The sequence below is a fragment of the Sinohyriopsis cumingii genome, chromosome 12, assembly GCF_028554795.1.
Source record: "Sinohyriopsis cumingii isolate HCF-2022 chromosome 12, ASM2855479v2, whole genome shotgun sequence".
NCBI classification, from domain to species: domain Eukaryota; kingdom Metazoa; phylum Mollusca; class Bivalvia; order Unionida; family Unionidae; genus Sinohyriopsis; species Sinohyriopsis cumingii.
In genome coordinates, this window is record NC_142972.1 from 54,341,610 (window position 1) to 54,360,585 (window position 18,976).

The following is an 18,976-nucleotide window of genomic DNA, read 5'->3' on the forward strand; positions in this document are numbered from 1 at the left end:
AGTGGTCTAAAACGCTCACCATTATGGATCACTGCCATCTCACCTCTGTCTGCATAGGTTCAAATCTTGGGCTAGGTAAATGTGGGTATGTGAGAAAGCTTACGGGTAGCTTCTCGTGGGTCAGTGGTTCTTTCCAGTGTTTTCCTGGGTTCTTCCTCAACCATTTATACTGGCCGTCATGTATAGCATATCCTGTACTGAAAAATGGTGTAAAACCCTATAACAACAACTAACTCTCATGTGTCAGTGGTTCTTTCTTGGGTTTTCCCAGGTTCTTCCTCCACCATTTATACTGGCCGCCATGTATAGCCTATTTTGCGCTGAAAAATGACATTAAACCCTACCACACCAATAACAAAAACTAATGATCATGAATTATCAAGAGCAAGGAAGCCGTCTTTTTGGCTATAATTTTTCATGTCGTGTCTGACATAAGCAATACACACCGCAGTATGGATACATATACGGAGTTTGTGGATATATTTTTTTCTTTAATAAACTGCTCATGAGGAACAAAGAGAAATATATGATAACAATATATGGTTAGTTTCTTTCAGTTTATTTTCAAAAAAGTGTTTTTGTTTATGTTACTGCAACGTGCAGGGTCAGGGGGAGGGGCACAAATTCAACACCAATTTGTTGAGGTTCTCAAGTCTTGAGACACTTGACCTAGGTGAAAAGAAGTTTCTCCTTAAGTTCTGGAACAGAAAAAAAAACTATTTTATCATGTCCCAATATATACTGTAAATACAGAAGAGAATGTTTCCTTTTCCTGTCTAAGTACTAGATATTAATTTCATAGTGTGGGAAAAAAAAATAACATTTTAATTTAATCCACAAGTAACAATGAGTGCAAGTGACTGATCATGGTAACATGTATCTCTGCACAGTGGTCCCATTAAAACGCCTTTGTTTCCAGTTTTCTATTTCCAGATTCTGTCACGAGTTGCTCTGAATGAGTACTTCTGTAGAGATTGCATATTTCAGAACAAATTAAAGCACAGAAGGCAGAAACACAAATTTCAATACAAATTCAAAACTTAAAATATATTTCATCAAAGAAAAGTATCCACATACCCGGACAACATGCAATGGACAAAGTCCATACCATAAACTGACACTTCACAGGCCTTGCATTCAGATGAGCTAACAACAGATCTTCCCAGTGTGACCACACTGAACAAGACAATGTACCTCCAACCAAAAAGCCAGAGTATTTTGATTTCAAGTTAAACTACTTTATTGGTCATATTTTAACCATTCATCACATTCCTTGTTTGATGTTCTGAAACACAGGCTGCAAGGGAAAAATCATTTTCTCAAATACAGAAAGATCATTTTGTCAGTCACCCATAAAATATACTTTTCAAAAATTATAACTCACAGTCATATATAAAAAAGATCTTTTAAAACATGACTGGAGATAATGAAAGGAAAATAAATTACTGGAAACAATGGAGTGCAGTAATTTAAAACAAGCACGACCTGCTAAATGTTGCATTTAACTGAATGAGTGAACTAGGTACTCTTGAATGAGAAGTGCTGTTGATAAATGGATTGTTTTATTTCCCAGATATCAACCTGTCCTAGCTGAAACTGATGCTTATAATGAAAAAGAAAAGAGCTTGACTTCATTAGTATATATAACACTGATTAAATTGAGTACCAAGTAAGTCAGCATTTCAGTAGAAATAAAAACAAAAGACAAAGGGCTCAATCTAGCTGACAATAAGTAAACAGCATAGCTTTTTGGGCTGACAGGTCACCTTTTTTCCCTATTAGTGATTTCCACATCGTCCACGGACTTAAAGAAGAACCTAGTGATAAATATAACAATACCCTCTTAAACTCTATCAGTTTTCTTACTGATCTGAGATTCTATATTCTAGATGCACCTTATCTAGGTTTAAAAGCATTCCCTAGGATCTTAGAATCCAAGGCATCTACAGCTTAGACTGATGTAGCACACAAGAACCCACTTATCAGTTGTCTGTACTGTATTTAGTCTCATGGTAAGCTGTCCTAGCTGGCATCTTGAACCATTACAAATATAATCATCTACAGGGTGGGTTGTTTTTATGTGGCAGGGAAACTTGATAAGACAGGATTCAATTTAAAGATTACCACTGACTGTAACAGTTTTGTCCAAACACTGTTGAAATACCTGTATCAATCTGTCTGTATGACATTGTTGTAAGCTATAGGGGAATCATCTGCTACAATCCTTTATCACCCATCATCTGAGATTTCCTCATTTTTCATGAATGTACATAAACCTACATAACTAGACACTGCATGTGCAAGTAAAGTTTTCTCACCATTGTGAGATACTATCTTTGAATGAGTTCTCAGTAATTCCAAAATAATGTGTTAGGCTAAAGCTAGTGAGCACTAAGTAATTCAAATGAATAATTTAAATAAATAATTCCTCTCAAATTATATCTTGACACAAATGATTCTACAGACTGATCTTAAAACTGAAATTAATAATTGTTTACTATACCCATATATATATATATATATATATATATATATATATATATATATATATATATCCCCACTTGACCTAAGACACTGTAGACATTTTAATAGCAAATTCCACCAACTCATAAACAAGGTTAGGCATTGAACTCAAATTCAAGTAAACATCTTCTTTATTGACCACGTACAATCATGACAAAACTGATTTTTGTCATGATTGTATGTGGTCAATAAACAAGATGTTTACTTGAATTTGAGTTCAGTGCCTACCTGATGTATGCAAAAACTTCATCCACAACCCTCAATCACAGAAAAAAGTCAACATTAGAATATAAATTAAATATACATAACAATATGATAGGTCAGAATCAACATTATGTTCAATCAGTAGAAAACAGCCAAAACCCAAGTAATTCAACAAATTCATCTCGTGTAATTTTCCCAAGTACATAACAAAATCTGTCATAAAAGTAATAGCAGCCTCAGTGTCATATCAGCATTCCACTGATGCAACAAAAACAAAACCTCTGCAATAGGGAGTTGTTTTAGTTGGGGTACCTGGTGAGAGAGTTTAACACATTCTGCATTCTCCATATATCACCTGCTCAGACATGAATTTGGATAGTACAACTTTACAATATGATCATCAGTTATTTTTTTGGTCTATAATGAAGAAGAAGGAAAAGAAGGGGGCAAGGCAAAGTCCAAATGAAAATCAAAGTATTTAGCACTTAAAATTATATGGCTCTCTTTGCGGGGATGCCAGTTTACTGAAGAAGTCTGACATGTGATATCCTTTCCATTTTGGTCAATTTGCTAAATTTTCCTGCTGGATTAATTAACAGTCAAAATATACTTCAAATTAGATCTACTTTAATAATAATAATAATAATAATAATAATAATATCACCTTTCTCACCATACAAGACATATGGCAATAGAATATAAATAAATGCACACAAAATTAAAAATATAGTTAAAACATATAGGTATGGCAAAACAACACAATTAGACAAATGTAAATACCACATCAACCAAATCACCAACAATGATAGGCTCATATTTTTCTGTCTATGAAAAAAAAAACAATTTTATTTCCTTCTTATATTTCTTTCTTTAACTGTTGTGGAAAATATTGTTACTTTACATAATCTATTGAAAGTCTAGCTTTGGGGGGGGGTCTGGAGCTAGTATAAACCATCTTTGCTATTATGAGCTAAGTAAAAAAATATATATATATACTTTTGGAACTATCTAGAATAATTTAAAGAAAAATGATATGTCAAGACATTAATCAGAAAGTAATAAAATAATGGAACTAAAGGTAAATGGATTTAAAAAAATTTAATGGATAGTCATAGGAATTCCCCAAATGCACACTGGTCAGAATTACTCTCCTGTGGTCAGAACTTATTCCAATAAATCAACACGTGAAATCTGATGATACTGATGGACAACATGTGGTGAAGGGTTGATTTATCAGCCTACTAGTCAGAACTAGCCAAGTGCTGAGGACAGAATGTTCCATTATCTTGATGGAATTACCCCAAATGATCTGGTTGGATAAAAAAAAAATCTTAATTTCTGTAACTGTTTCTTGTGTGTGACCAATATTTGTGGCCAAATCTCAATGCTAATGTTATACATATACAAAATTGACCTCCGACCCAGAGACATGATCCTACATTTGTATATATTCGGTCCTACTAAATACTGCTAAGCCTGACAAAGCCACACAAAGCTCCACAAAACCCAACAAAGCCACAAAAAGCCCCACAAAGCCCCACAAAACCCAACAAAGCCTGACAAAGCCACACTAAACCACACAAAGCCTGACAAGGCCACACAAAGCCCCACAAAACCCAACAAAGCCACAAAAAGCCCCACAAAGCCATGCAAAGTCAGATTAAAAAAAGAGTGTTCATATTGTTAATTATATTGATGAATCAATTAACCTAGCCGAAAGACTAGTTTTCAACATATTTAAGTAGATTTAAATGACCGAAAATTGGGTGACAAAATTCAAATTTTAAACAATCATAAAGTATTGATAAAGTATTACACAATCATGTTGGAAATGTTTGTTATTATTTGATAAATTGTTCTTTCGACTGATTATCGAAAGAAAATTCAGTTTCTAATATATATTCCACTCTCTCACGGACTTCTAACCTGACAAATGGCGAACACTTTACCAGGCCTTTCTCAGACTCACAATTTAAAGACACAAATTTATAACCAGAATAAGGGTGTATTAGCATAATTTATGTATATTATGTATGCTGTATGAATGATATGCCATGAAATGTGTAAATTTTTCATTAAAAGGAAACAAGGCTTGCACAATGAGTGGTATGTTATGGATACAGCTTACATACTATGCATATATTTTATTTATATCACATACAAATACACATATTTGCCTTTGCAATGGAGTTTAGACTGACTATGGGCAACTGTGTATTGACCGAGTCCATGAACTCACATCCCAGCCAATTGTGTCCACTACAAAATGTATTGTCTTTTTGTGCCTATTCACAATCACCTCTGCATATTGTAAGCTGATTGTTTACATTTTTGAGTTTCTATTTTTATTCACATTGATTAAATCAATATAAGTCACACTTATGATTTATACATGAAAGATGGTTTTATGAAGAAAGTAGAGCACTATAAACAAAGATTCTTGAATAATGATCGCTCATCAATGCACTAACGTGCAGGCCCTTGGATATTAGCATGGAATAGAATCTAAGCAAAACAACGAGTCAACAATAGGTAATTAAAATAATTTAATATATTTAAAGCTGATCTAAGTCATTATTCTGCCTTAATTAACATTAATACCAACCAAAAATTCTCTCTCTCTCTGGTTGGTTTGACTTAACATTTACCATTACCCTTAATAGGTCCAGAGATATTGTAGTATTTCACATGCGAAATTCCTCTATTATCATGTTTTCATGGATTTTCGCATTTATCTTTATATTTTTTGTCAACACAGAGAGAGAGAGCGTGAAACACTTTTGTATATTTTAAAATTTAATTAATAATAATTGATTTTTATAACCATATAATAGGTTTAAGATACAGCAACACCAACAAAGCCTTAAATACACTACATATGTGTGCCCTGTAACCATGACATTTACCTTACTGTGTCAACTGGCATTGCAACTCTGTATCATTGATTATATAAACACTTTAGATAGGTCCCAAAGGAAGTGTACACATACCATTATGATGAGTATCTTGTTGGTTACTTGGTGCAATTTCAATATTTTTTATCCAGCCCAATTTATTTTTCTCTCTCAGGACCATGATCATCTTTTTAGATGAAATATTTTTTTTTCTTTTTCTCAAGATAATTATTTTAAGTATAACAGAATTAGAAAATGTTTGCTTTCTCTATGATCATTATTTTTTTTATTATCTATTTAACACAGTACAAGGATATAAACATTTTTAAACTTACAATAATGGAAATTATTTACTGTTGATATAAACTTTACAGCATATGGTAGTTAAGTGCTACTGTATGATATACATTAACACGCATCAATGCCTGTTAAAATCACAAATAGGTGAGTAGGACCGTGCTGCCTTTAACTCAATCAACACATTTTTATCATGCCATTTTATGACATTGTGTGCCTGTGTGAAAAATAACCAATTAAGTCTATAGTTTATCATATACAGACATTTTAAAATAATACATTTCAGTTAAGACTTTGTCAGACTCTGTATACCGTTTTTGAGATGGAGTGAATTTGGAATTTGTCTTTCAATTACCAGTCATTCATTATGGTGTGCATAGTAAATCCAACATTTTTCTTTGTAATTTATGTGGCAAAAACACTATACAACCATTGAATACTAGTCTTTCGACTTGGTCAATTTATTCATCAATATAATTAAAAAATATAAATACACATTTTTATTTGACTTTGCATGGCTTTGTCAGGCTTAGCAGTATTTAGTAGGACCCCATATATTTGCACGGCAGCACGGCAGTGTCCAAAAGCAGTTGGAGTATGATACATTTATCCTTTCATAAAGTACAGTTTTATCATCACTTTGTATGACTTTGTAAGGCTGTGTATGCCTCTCTTATGAAACATTGAAAGGCTTCTTGAGTTTGTCAACCTATGTTTCGATAATCAGTCAAATGACCAGTTTATAAAATAACAATTTTTTTTTAAAATTCTTCAGACTTTATCATTATTGACAATTATGTTGAAAACTAGTCCTTCTGTTTGGTTAATTTATTCATCAAATTAATTTATAATACACATTTTTCTAATATGACTTCACACAACTCTGTTAGACTTTGTGTGGCTTTGTGGAGCTTTGTAGGACTTTATCAGGCACTGTATAATTGGAACATTTTGAAATGTTGCATTTTCTTTTGATAATCATTCAAATGAACAATGTATCAAATAAAATACATTTTACATACAATTTTTTTATTATTCAAATTCAAACACTGGTGCCAAATTGTATTGGCATAATTATGTTGAAAACTAATCCTTCAGTTTGTTTAATTTATTTGTCAATATAATTTGCAATATAAATACACTTGTCTAATACGACTTTTATGACTGTCAGGCTTTGTGAGGATAAGGAATTGTATTACTTTGTCTGACTTTGTGTGAATAGGCTATATTGCAAAAAAAAATTCTTTTTCTTTTGATAATAAGTTAAATGAACAATTTATAAAGTAATAAACAGTTTTTGTATGATTTTTGTAGACTCTGTTATTACTTTGTCATTATTCTATTTTTTTTGTAATCGGTCTCCCAATTTTCGGTCATTTAATTATGCATAAATATGTTGAAAACTAGTCTTTCGGCTTGGTCAATTTATTCATCAATATAATTAACAATATAAATACAATTTTTTTTTATTTGACTTTGCATGGCTTTGTCAGGCTTAGCAGTATTTAGTAGGACCCCATATATTTGCACGGCTGCACGGCAGTGTCCAAAAGCAGTCGGAGTATGAAACATTTATCCTTTCATAAATTTGCCTACAATTTGCCTTAAAATTTATCCATCTCGCAGGATAAAAGCATGAATATATGACAACAAATGTAAATGCATAAGCGATCTTTTCAGGTGTTAATACTTTGCATGACAATAATGTGAAATATATCTGAAACAGCTGTAAACATGTAAATAGGACACACAATTTAACAGTACTTGATCAGCCCATAATTTGGTCCGAATAAACCTGGTCCAAACACGCGACGACAATTGTTCCTACTTTAGTCAATTTAGGATATTAAAACAACTGCTTTATCTAATCCGATGAAAATATTAACATTATCGAAAACAGGATACCGACATTGTAAATAAAACACCTTTTTCCGTTTTTCGACATCGGAAATAAGTGCCAACTTTTCATTTTTCCACAGCGGTTCCATCCTTGACAGGTGATTCGTTCTATTCCCAGCACTGTATTGCCAGTACCTCCTATGTCGGGTGGAAAGTACAAGTCTGTTTCCAGCAGTATTATGCTTATCCTCAAGCTACCCACTCGCAACTTGGAGGTCAGTCCTACGGATCATACCTCGAATCTAGACTCGGTGCACAGCACGAATGTAGTTCAAGTCTTCTTCTACCAAATAAGTGCTTGGCCTATATACAGGCATGGTCGCACTGTGGTGAACTGTGTACATAAGTGAAGGTCTGCTCTTTGTACAAGTTAAAAACAGGATAAAATAACACACGGTGTATATGCTAAGACATTGGACATGCAGAGTCGATTAACCGTATCTACGGAAGACGCTGTAATGACTGTCACGGGGACGACTAATCACCCCAAGACTGTCCCAAAGCATTACCCGGTATGCATATATACAATTTTTAAAAAAATCAGAAAAAAGAATAATCAGTATTATTATGCACTGCATAATTATCGAGTAACGTCGGTAGAGTTTTCCCTTGTCGGTCATCGCCAACGGAAAGGCCCAAAGAACCCAAAGACTACACCAAGAGACTCTAAGACTGTCCATAAACACTCTCACCTAACCAGTATACATATATACTATTTAAAAAAAAAAAAAGGTAAGTCATATAATTACGCATTATATAATTATTGACTTTTTTCCTTTGTCAGTTATCGCCAACGGAAAGACTACCCAAGAGACCACAAGAATGCCCATAAACACTCTCGCCTAATAATAATAATAATAATAATAATAATAATGAGGACTCTGTACAGCGCCTAATATGTAGAAGCTCTAAGCGCTTTACAACATGAGACAACACTTATAACATAAAAAAACATATATAATGATATTATTACAGAAAACAAACACCATGAAATTAGAAAACATAAAAACATGCTGTAAATATTTAAGGTCGGGAACATTATTAGGTCTTTAAGCTTGTTCTTGCAGTCGAAATAAGTGAGTTTTAAGAGCACTCTTGAATGGGATCACTGTGTCTTTGTGTCTAAGTTCAGTGGGCAATTCATTCCACGTTGTGGACCCTGGTATGCAAAAGAACGTTGTCCATATGACTTCGTTTTCGTAGTGGGAATAATGAGTATACTGTTGTCAGAAGAGGAGTGTAAGTATCTTGCTGGTGTGTACACATGGGTGAGGTCGGATAGGTATGTTGGACTGGAGTCCTTTAGGGAAACGTTGCACAGATAACAAATTTTGTTTTGATTCTGCAACCGAATGGATAGCCAGTGTAGGGTACAGAGCAGCGGGGAGGTGTGCTCTGATCGTGGTATTCTAAGTCTGATCCGAGCAGCTGTGTTTTGAACTTTTTGAAGTTTCTGAAGTATATATTGAGATGAACCATACATAATTGAGTTACAATAGTCCAGTCTTGAAAGTACTAATGAACATACAAGTGTTTTAGTTGCATCAACTGAAAGATATTTGCGAATGGAGCTGATGCGTCTCAGCTCAAGACATGCAGCCTTGCATATGTTCATGACATGTTGGTGCAACGTGAGAGTACTGTCCAGAATGACACCTATTTTTCGTACTGACTGTGTGAATTTAATGTTGGTGTTACTGATATTTATTGTTTGAGGTAAAGGATGTGACTGATAAAGGCTTTGTGTTGTGATCGGAATGGCCTCAGTTTTATCATCATTCATCTGTAGCTTGTTACATGCCATCCATGATTTCACATCAGAAATGCACCTCTCTACGCCTTGAATGGTAGCATCAACTTCAGTTGGGTGGCTAGATTTGTATATTTGGGTGTCGTCAGCGTACAAATGGTGATGATCTATGACACTTGAGAGTGGCTGAGTATATAGAATGAAGAGAACAGGTCCAGGAACAGACCCCTGTGGAACACCACAACATAGATTAACTGGGCTGGAGTGCATTCCATTTGCAGACACAAGTTGTGTCCTGTTGACCAAGTAGGACTTGAACCACAGTAAGGCTGTATCATGAATGTCAAATACATCCTGGAGACGGTGAAGTAATATATAATGGTCTATTGTGTCAGATGTTTCAGACAAGTCAAGAAGGGTGAGGACTGTAATCTTTCCGCTATCCAAAGCAGAGAGAAATGTCATTAACTACTTTTAGAAGAGTAGTTTCAGTACTGTGGCAAGGGCGATATGCATATTGTACATTCAGATGAGATACAAGTTGGGATAGAACAACCTTTTCTAAGATTTTTTATATGAATGGAAGATTAGAAACTGGGCGGTAGTTCTTTAAATCGTTATGGTCGAGTGTTGGTTTCCTCAGCCGAGGCTTTATAATGGAGGTTTTAAAAATGATGGGAATTCCCCGGATGAGAGAAAGGTATTAATAATATCAGTTAGTGAAGACAATACTGGATCTAAGCACTCAAGCAGCAGTGATGTTGGAACTGGATCAAGTTCACATGACTTTAGTACACTCTTCATCACGATTCTACGTACTAAATCCATAGAGACGGGTTCAAATGCTGCTAATGGTTGCCGCTCAAATTCTGTATCCCAACTGTATGGTGACGACGAGTCAATTGAAATTGTCTTGTCAAGCTTATCTCTAATGGTTTGTACTTTGTCACGGAAGAAATCGGCAAACAGGTCCGGAAGGTCGACTAGAGAGAAGGTAGTTGGAAGTGGTATACATTTGTTCCTTGACATTAGCTTGTTAGTAATCTCGAAGAGCTCTTTGCAGCTGTAACTTTCCATGATCTTAGTACTGTAGTGGGCTGGTTTTGCTACATGGACTATGTTTGTGACGTTCTTCTTAGCGGCTTCATAGATTTGCTTATGAATAGTGAGTCTGGTGGAAAGCCAAAGCCTCTCAGCTTTACGGCGGTCTCTGTTAGCAGTGCTAAGCTGGTCCCTAACACTGCTATACCATGGCGAACACTTTTGAATTGATACTCTGCACTTGGTGGCTGGGGCATGTTTGTTGAGCAAAGAACGGAGGCATTTATCGAGTTGTTCTGCTTTATGAGGTAGGCAAGTTGTTACGTTTGCTTGGATCTCATGCATTAGTTTGGTTCTATTTATCATACGGAGGTTTCTCTTAGTAGCAAATAAAGGTGGAGGGTTAGGGACTGATACGTCAAGATGGCATATAATGCAGAGGTGATCTGATGCAAGTTCGTGGGATACCAGGGAGGAACGTAGAATATTATCATCAGGTCTAAGAAGAATCCAGTCTAAAATGTAACCATGTTTATGGGTGGATGGTTAACTGACTGTTTGAGGTTACAAATATTAATGGAATCTAGGAGTTTTGATCGGTTTGGGTTTCCGGGACAGTCAAAGTAAAAGTTGAAATCTCCAAGAATAATCAGGTTGCCACCTATCGAATTTCGATGCTCCAGGAGATTCGGAAACTGCTCCAAAAAGAGATTCGGTCAGCTTGTTTTTTCTACTAGGAGGAGGGCGGTATAGGCAGAAAAAAATGTGCCTGTGTAAGTGTGGTTTGGACTAGTTCAAACGATGTGTAGTATAAATTAAAAGTTGTGGTGTGGTTAAGACGTTTGATCATTGAATTCTTTGTGATGACAGCAGTTCCACCTCCGCGAGATTGGCCGGGGAACGACTTGATGGAGTAACCGGTGGGTGTTAGATCCGCGCACTTAGGCTCATCGCCTGATGTTTTTAGCCATGTTTCTGTCAGGAAAAAGACGTCGATATTCTGACTGTGCGCTTTTCCGGTGGTCCTACTGATTGGGCATTGAATAATGCAATACGCAAAAGTATCTCTTGGATAGTTGACACAAAGGTTGACGATTTAATATGGATTTGAATTAGGTTATCTAAGTTAACGGTCGCATTTTTAAATTGTTGAGCAGGAAAAGGCATAAGGGAGATAACTGGAATTCTTCGTCCTGTTCTACGCCGGCCAGCTTTGAAACAACGTTTCTTTTTTTTCGCTTCTGTTTACATTTAAGTAATAATGAATGTAGTCCCTGTTCGTTTAGTCTAGAGCACAGTGTAGTGTGAAGAGCCAAGGAGTGGTCATGTAAAGCAATTAATGAGGGTCCATCATAGCATAAACGGGTTGACTGGCGAGTATCACATGATGGAGGTTTGTTCAACAACAAAAGAAGTTGTAGCAGTGGAGCAAGACAGCTGAGAAAAAGTCTAATTTTCTCGTTTCCAAAATAAAGAGATGAGGAAACACATACGAACTGAACAGCCATTGCATGATGAACACAATAACGTAGACGAAGACAGGCAACAAGCACATATATCATGAAAAACGGCACAAAAATACAGAACAGCTGCTTCAAGCCAGTTAAGCGATAGCGGCCATCTTGTTATCTAACCAGTATACATTTATACAATTAAAACAAAAATAGTAATCAGTATAACTATGCATTGTATAAGTATCGAGTAAAATCAGTAGAGTTTTTCCTTTGTCGGTCATCGCCAAAGCAAAGACCCCAAGTTTATTTTATTGTGTTTACAAAACCGATTATAACTTTTAATTTTGACAAATAAATCAATATGCCAATTAAATAACTAATTAAAGGAGAAACGAAAAGTGTGTCATTGTTTGACAACAATTAACCAGTATCAAAATTATTTTTATTTGTTTTGTTGTGCTTGCGCATTGGAAAGCATAATTATCATAGTATCAAAGATGTATAGCAAATCAAAGGTGACTTGTTTGGCAAATTGTAAGACTCGTGAATTTAATCTTCTTAACGACTACAGTGTTATTGACGACTCGCAGGGGAGTTTAATCCAATTAATGTATTAAGGGAAACCTAAAAGGATGCCGTCATTGGACAAAATGGACGATATCCTGGCACTAATTTGCTTGATTAATGAGCCGCCAAATTAATTAATCAGTACAAAAAGTGTTTGTTTTGCTTGCGCAGAAAAGTGCATACTTAGCTCTGATACATTCATTATAAACATTTCGTTACTTGGTTTGTATATAAACGTCGGTAATTTTATTGCAGTTTATATCTGCTTGTCGGTTCATATACTAAAATCTTTATCAGTTCAGTCTAGATTTTTAAATCTACAATGTCTTCGAAAAAGCATAATAGTATCGCTACAAAAGAGCAGCATTTTGGCCCTGCGGTTCATGTCGTTTAAAATGTACGTCTGGCTGCATACTTTGCAACTCTTGCAAACAATGGAATCATTCCAAATGTTAGCAGTTATCTACAGAATAATTTAATATCTTTTATCAAAACGATAAAGTACCATATGTATGCAACAACTGCTTCACATTAGAGATGGGGACTTCAACTAACAACTACAATCAAGGATTATGCCGCTTAGCACAGGTGTCTTGTTACGGTGTTGACAGTTACAGCTTCGCAGCAACAAGAGAGGGACAGTTCCTTGAGTCCTTTCAGTTCTGGGGGAAAAGGTCATCCCGTCTGATTTTGTGAAAATAGATCAAAACGCACAAGAAATTATGAACAAATGTGGTTTGTCTTCTTTCGGTGTACCTTCGCTATCTACTGGCGACGGCAACTGCCTTTTCAACTGTGTATGAATTGCGTTGACGGGGAGTGAAGTTTTGCGTCAGAACTGAGGTTGCGCATATCTGAAACTGACAAGTCACGATCTGACTTCGACCAGTTAATGGACTATTCTCCCTCCTATGAGGAATCCCTCATTTCATGCTGCACAGATGGTGGACATTGATCAATATAGACTATAATGACCCTTTCGGCTGTAGGAGGTTTACCAGTTAAGACTCTGTATCCTAGAATGAATGGTCCGTTGGACAAAACTCATTAAGTGTTGACTAAAGTATTGTCTACAGAAGATATCAAAAACAATGCACCGCTTACCATATTATGGAGCAGAAATGGTCCAAAACGTGGACTGCCAATCATTTTGTCCCAGTTCTATAAAAGAGTGGCAGTCATGCAAACAACGAACAATTTCAGCCTCCCGAAATTGTTACACCAATCGTAAGCAGTAAGCGGATTTTTTTTTCGTAAACATTGTTCATTTAATAGCTTGATGAAATACAAAATAGTTGTCATCCAGGCAGTTTTGGGGATATTCTACTAGTCTTGAACCAATGTGTCTACTGCTATAAACGGATAGCTCTGCTTACTAGCCGACTATCGATATTTCACTGGATACATAATCTTGTGTCGCATGAATAGCCAATGTATCCGAATATGAATCGGAACAAAAATATGATATTCTGAATATTGCGAAAGCTTTCGGTGGGTAGGCGGGACCATTTTCGTCAAATAATGCAATAACATCGGAAAGTGTTAGATGATTCACCCTGGGCGGAGAGCACCACATATCTTATAATAACAACGTCCGTCACAGTTCCGATTGTCACCTGGTCTCCTTCCGCCCTCATAGTGCTCCATGTAAACGAAAGTAGTTCAAAATAATAGTTTCATAGGCAATGAATTAGCTCGGAGGTTTATGCTACGACCTGTGGAAATGGCTGAGAGATATTCCGATCTAAATATGCAATGGAGTATTTTTTTCGACATGGAACGAAATGGAACACTTTATGCGAAATAGAATCATAAAATATTCTTTTTGTAGTAGAATATCTTTCAAATGAATAACATAAATATAATGCATATTGGAGATAATGTAATAATTTACATGTTTCGATCTTATTCTATGCAATGAGAATAACGGTTATCTGTGACGAAGAAGACGTTCATTATACCTAAACGACTCGTTACATAAATGTAAATCGGAAATCATCGTGAACTATTCCATTTTCTTAACTTATTCAACTATTAAATGCTATTTTACTTAAAACTTCATGTAAACATTGCTTTGCTTGATTCTGAAAAGCAAAATGGCAGTCACCACTTTCATCATGGGAGCATTAACATCTTTGAAATTCCAATACGCAACTGACAAATGTAATATCCAGGGGTCCACACAAGAAATGTCGCGGTGTTACCAATATCGAATGTAATACACATGTGTGAAATTCAGGAGCCACATCACAAAGCTGCAGAGATTATGTTGTTTTACCGGGTTTTAACCCGGGCATGTTGTTTTAAGTGTATTCACGTTTTTGTATATAGGTTGAATTGAGATTTATGAACACATAATCAAGACCCAGTGGACAATTCCATTCTGTACCAGTTTCACTACAATACCAAAGTTACGTTAAAGAGTACGAGTGGAGGTGATTGTCTGATCAATTCATTTTCACTTACTTAGACGTTGATGAATCCAGCAGTGTAGCACTCCGCTATACATGCTGTGTATTTAAATGGTAACAAACCAAATCAAAGATCAGGCAACACCGACAGGATCCCAGACTGGTACTGCTCTCTAGGGCACTAATAATAACTGCACTGAATGTGCAAAATCCCAATTATTATTCTACTACAGGGGTCGTCAACCTATTTTACATAGCGTGCCGCTATCATATCTACTGAATATGGCTGTGGAATCAGTGTATCCAAACAAAGACGGAAGCCTAAAAATTGCGTTTAAAACATTAATCACAGTGTAGAAACCACCTTTCGCCGATCCGGAAAAAGGTATAAACATAATAATCTGGATCAATAACAGACTTCCAGACAGAAACTCGTTTTGTACTAAACGGAAAGGCAAAGGAGAATTCCTTCCTTAGTCAGTTTATTCCACTCGGGAGTTTCTTTAGTTCAACGGTCACTATATTTTCTAGACGAATCTATTTTTTTAAACAGACGTGGTGTTGTTCGCCATCTTCAATGAGTTCTTCATAATTCCGTAAATTTCCGTTACTTTGTAAGTAAAATCCATTTGAAGATGTGAACACAATCGTTACACCTTTTATTTGTTCATTTTTAAAATTGGAATTTTAATACTGTATAGGGGCTACTTGGAGACAATCAAATTATAAATATATTTTGATGAATGAAATGACTAAGTCATTGTATATTTTTATATCTATGATGCTTTACGTTGTTTTGTTTTTAATGTGAAATGTTTTCAGTCTAAGGTGAATTTTTAGAGTAATTTTTATAACAATAGATGAAAAAGTCATGGAACGAAGAACCAATCGTCAACATTTTTGTGCTAAATAGTAGTGACCTAGTGTTGGTGTGCACCACATGCCATCCCATCACAAGATACACAGAATGGTAAAGTTAATGACAATAGATGCAGTGGTCTGAAAATCTGAAGAACTGATAAGGAGGATGGACACTTTTTAAAAATAAAAAGCAATTTTGAAACAGAGCTTGAAAAGTTCTATATAGTAACCCAGTTTTGGTGTGAAACATGTCCATCCTATGTTGTACTTCCAGAATATGTTTGGTTACAATAGACTGTGTGTTAACATTATACCATGGATACACATTTTGAGTCAGTGTGTGTATGTTTGTGTGTGAGTGTGTTGGAATTTTAATGTAGCTTTAATAATTTTGCAGTCATATCGTTACCATGTCTGCAGTGTGGCAGTTTTATAGTAATGTCTATCACCGGGGCATCATGCCGCAGACATGTAGCATGATGCCCCACACAGTCACATTATCCTGACACCATACCGACCAGTCAGACCGATCAGTCCTAACACTAACCTCTTAATGCTGAGCGCCAAGCGAGGCAACTGTTAGTACCATTTTTGTAAGTCTGTGGTATGACTTGGCCGGGGATCGAACCCACGACTTCCCTCATCCGAGGTGGACGCTCTAACCACTAGGCCACTGGAGCGGTCTGAGGCATTTGGTAATAGTTTCTGGAACGTAGAGTAACATGTTTTTGTGTGTAGCATGTTCAGCCCAATATGCACACACAGTTAAAGGTTTATGTAAATATGTTTTAATTTGTAGGAGTTATGGCCCAGATGGGAAGGATGGACACAAAGTTTATAAATTTTGACGTCTGGGAAATTAGGTGACTGTCACCAGCTCTGGTAAGCAACACACAGCAATTGTAAGCTGCACCTTTAGAACAAGTTTGGTAGCATTAGTTAAAACTGTTGTGGAATGAGAACCCGCACACAATTTTTAACCATCAGTTGCGCAGTAAATCCTAGAAAGTAGGTTACAGTGACCCAGTTTTGGTGAACAAGACACGCTTACTCCATGTCCACACACAGTACAAATTAATATTAATAAATAATGCTTTATATGAGTTACAGCATCAGTAAGGAAGACAGAAGGATGAACAAAGTGAATCCTATATACCTCTTCCTCACTGGCATGACAATAAAAAGAAAATATTATGAAACTGATGCAACTCTTGAATAATGACCATTTTTTCATGGTTGCTTCTTTCTCAAAACTGAAGTAAACTTATGGTTAAGAGGCTCAAGCACGTGTGAGATAGCTGACTAAGCCTAAAAATCAAGGCTAAGACGCCCAATCATGCATGTATACGATAGCTGACTTAGGCCCAAAAATCTTGGCTAAGAGGCCCAAGTGTGTGTCATTTAGCTGACTAAGCCTAGAAATCAAGGCTAAGAGGCCCAAGTGTGTGTAAGTTAGCTGACTAAGCCTAGAAATCAAGGCTAAGTGGCGCAAGCATGCGTGTATAAGATAGCTAACTAGGCCTAAAAATCAAGGCCAAGAGGCCTAAGCGTGCGTGTATAAGATAGCTGACTAGGCCTAGAAATCAAGGCTTAGAGGCCCAGGTGTGTGTAAGTTAGCTGACTAAGCCTAGAAATCAAGGCTAAGAGGCCCAAGCATGCATGTATAAGATAGCTGACTCGACCTAAAAATCAAGGCTAAGAGGCCCAAGCATGCGTGTATAAGACAGCTGACTATGCCTAGAAATCAAGGCTAAGAGGCCCAGGTGTGTGTAAGTTAGCTGACTAAGCCTAGAAATCAAGGCTAAGTGGCGCAAGCATGCGTGTATAAGATAGCTGACTATGCCTAAAAATCAAGGCTAAGAGGCCCAAGCATGCGTGTATAAGATAGCTGACTAGACCTAAAAATCAAGGCTATGAGGCCCAAGCATGTGTAAGATAGCTGACTAGGCTTACAAATCAAGGTCGTCCGTTTAGTACGTACGCATGGATGGGGAGGGTAACCCAAATGCATACGCTTGCGTATGGCGGGGGTGTCTACTGATAATGTACGCACGCATAGGAAACGGGGGGAGGGGGCTGGGGCTCGATAATAATTTGTCTAATACGTAACCTGTTTGACTAGGTTAAGTTGGCGTTTGAATTTTAGCGGACACTAGACAAACTTACGCAGCTTATTTCTTTGAAGCAGCCAGACAGTCAACGTCTGTGGACTATCTGTTTTATTAAAGACGTTAATATTATTAATCCTTGATCATTTCTGCGTGGATTAAATATAGAACGTTCTATTGAATTGGGGGGGCGGGGTCAAGCATACGTACGCGGGGGGGGGGGGGGTAAAAAAAGTACGCATGTGTAGGAGGAGGGGTCAAGCTTTGTCAGATTCTTGCGTACGTACTAAATGGATGGCCCCTATGAGGCCCAAGTGTTTGTCGGCTGATTAGGCTAAAAATCAAGGCTAAGAGGCCCAAGTGTGTGCAAGACTGATGAGTAGACCTAAAAATCAAGGTTAAGATGCCCAAGCATGTGTCTAGGTCCACAAATTAGAGCTAAGAGGCCCAAGTGTGTGAGATAGCTGACTAGACTTAGATTCATCTCCAAATCAAATATAATATTAATTTGCAGGTTAAAACAGGTTCAAAGACATTTTGACCTGGTTGCATTTAACTTGCAAACAGTTTATAGGCTTCCAAAGATAGACAACTATTGTAGAAAAATGTATAATAAAATAAAAAAAGATTTTTAACAATTTGAATTTATAAAGATTTCTTTAAATTACCATAGTAGTTTTAAAAATGTCAGAATATGTTTTCCAACTGGTTGATGCAAAAACAAACGATTGCTATGGAGACTATAAGATACAACAGTGACTAGAACATGCCACATAGAAAATTTCCCTAAACTTTGATAACATTAAATGAAAAGGCTTTAGAGATATCAAATTTATGCTTCTCACCTGGCAGCCATCAAGACCATGAGATACAGTAATGTGATAAATATTTCCTCCAATTCCTCCAGATTCAGCGGGGTATCACTCCAAATACAAAGACCTATCCTACAGAACCCGAGATAGACCTC

General features: G+C 36.3%; 1 protein-coding gene across 1 annotated transcript in view; it reads right to left on the minus strand.

Moving 5' to 3' along the window:
• The window catches only part of LOC149786471 (hexokinase-2-like), a 65,716-nt gene extending 57,476 nt beyond the window's left edge, over positions 1 to 8,240 (minus strand). Inside the window, exon 1 of the mRNA XM_089976925.1 lies at positions 7,844 to 8,240. Coding sequence (XP_089833051.1) covers positions 7,844 to 7,906 — 63 coding nt within the window. The 5' untranslated portion in view covers positions 7,907 to 8,240. The remainder of the gene's footprint in view (positions 1 to 7,843) is intronic.
• Positions 8,241 to 18,976: the final 10,736 nt, after the last annotated feature.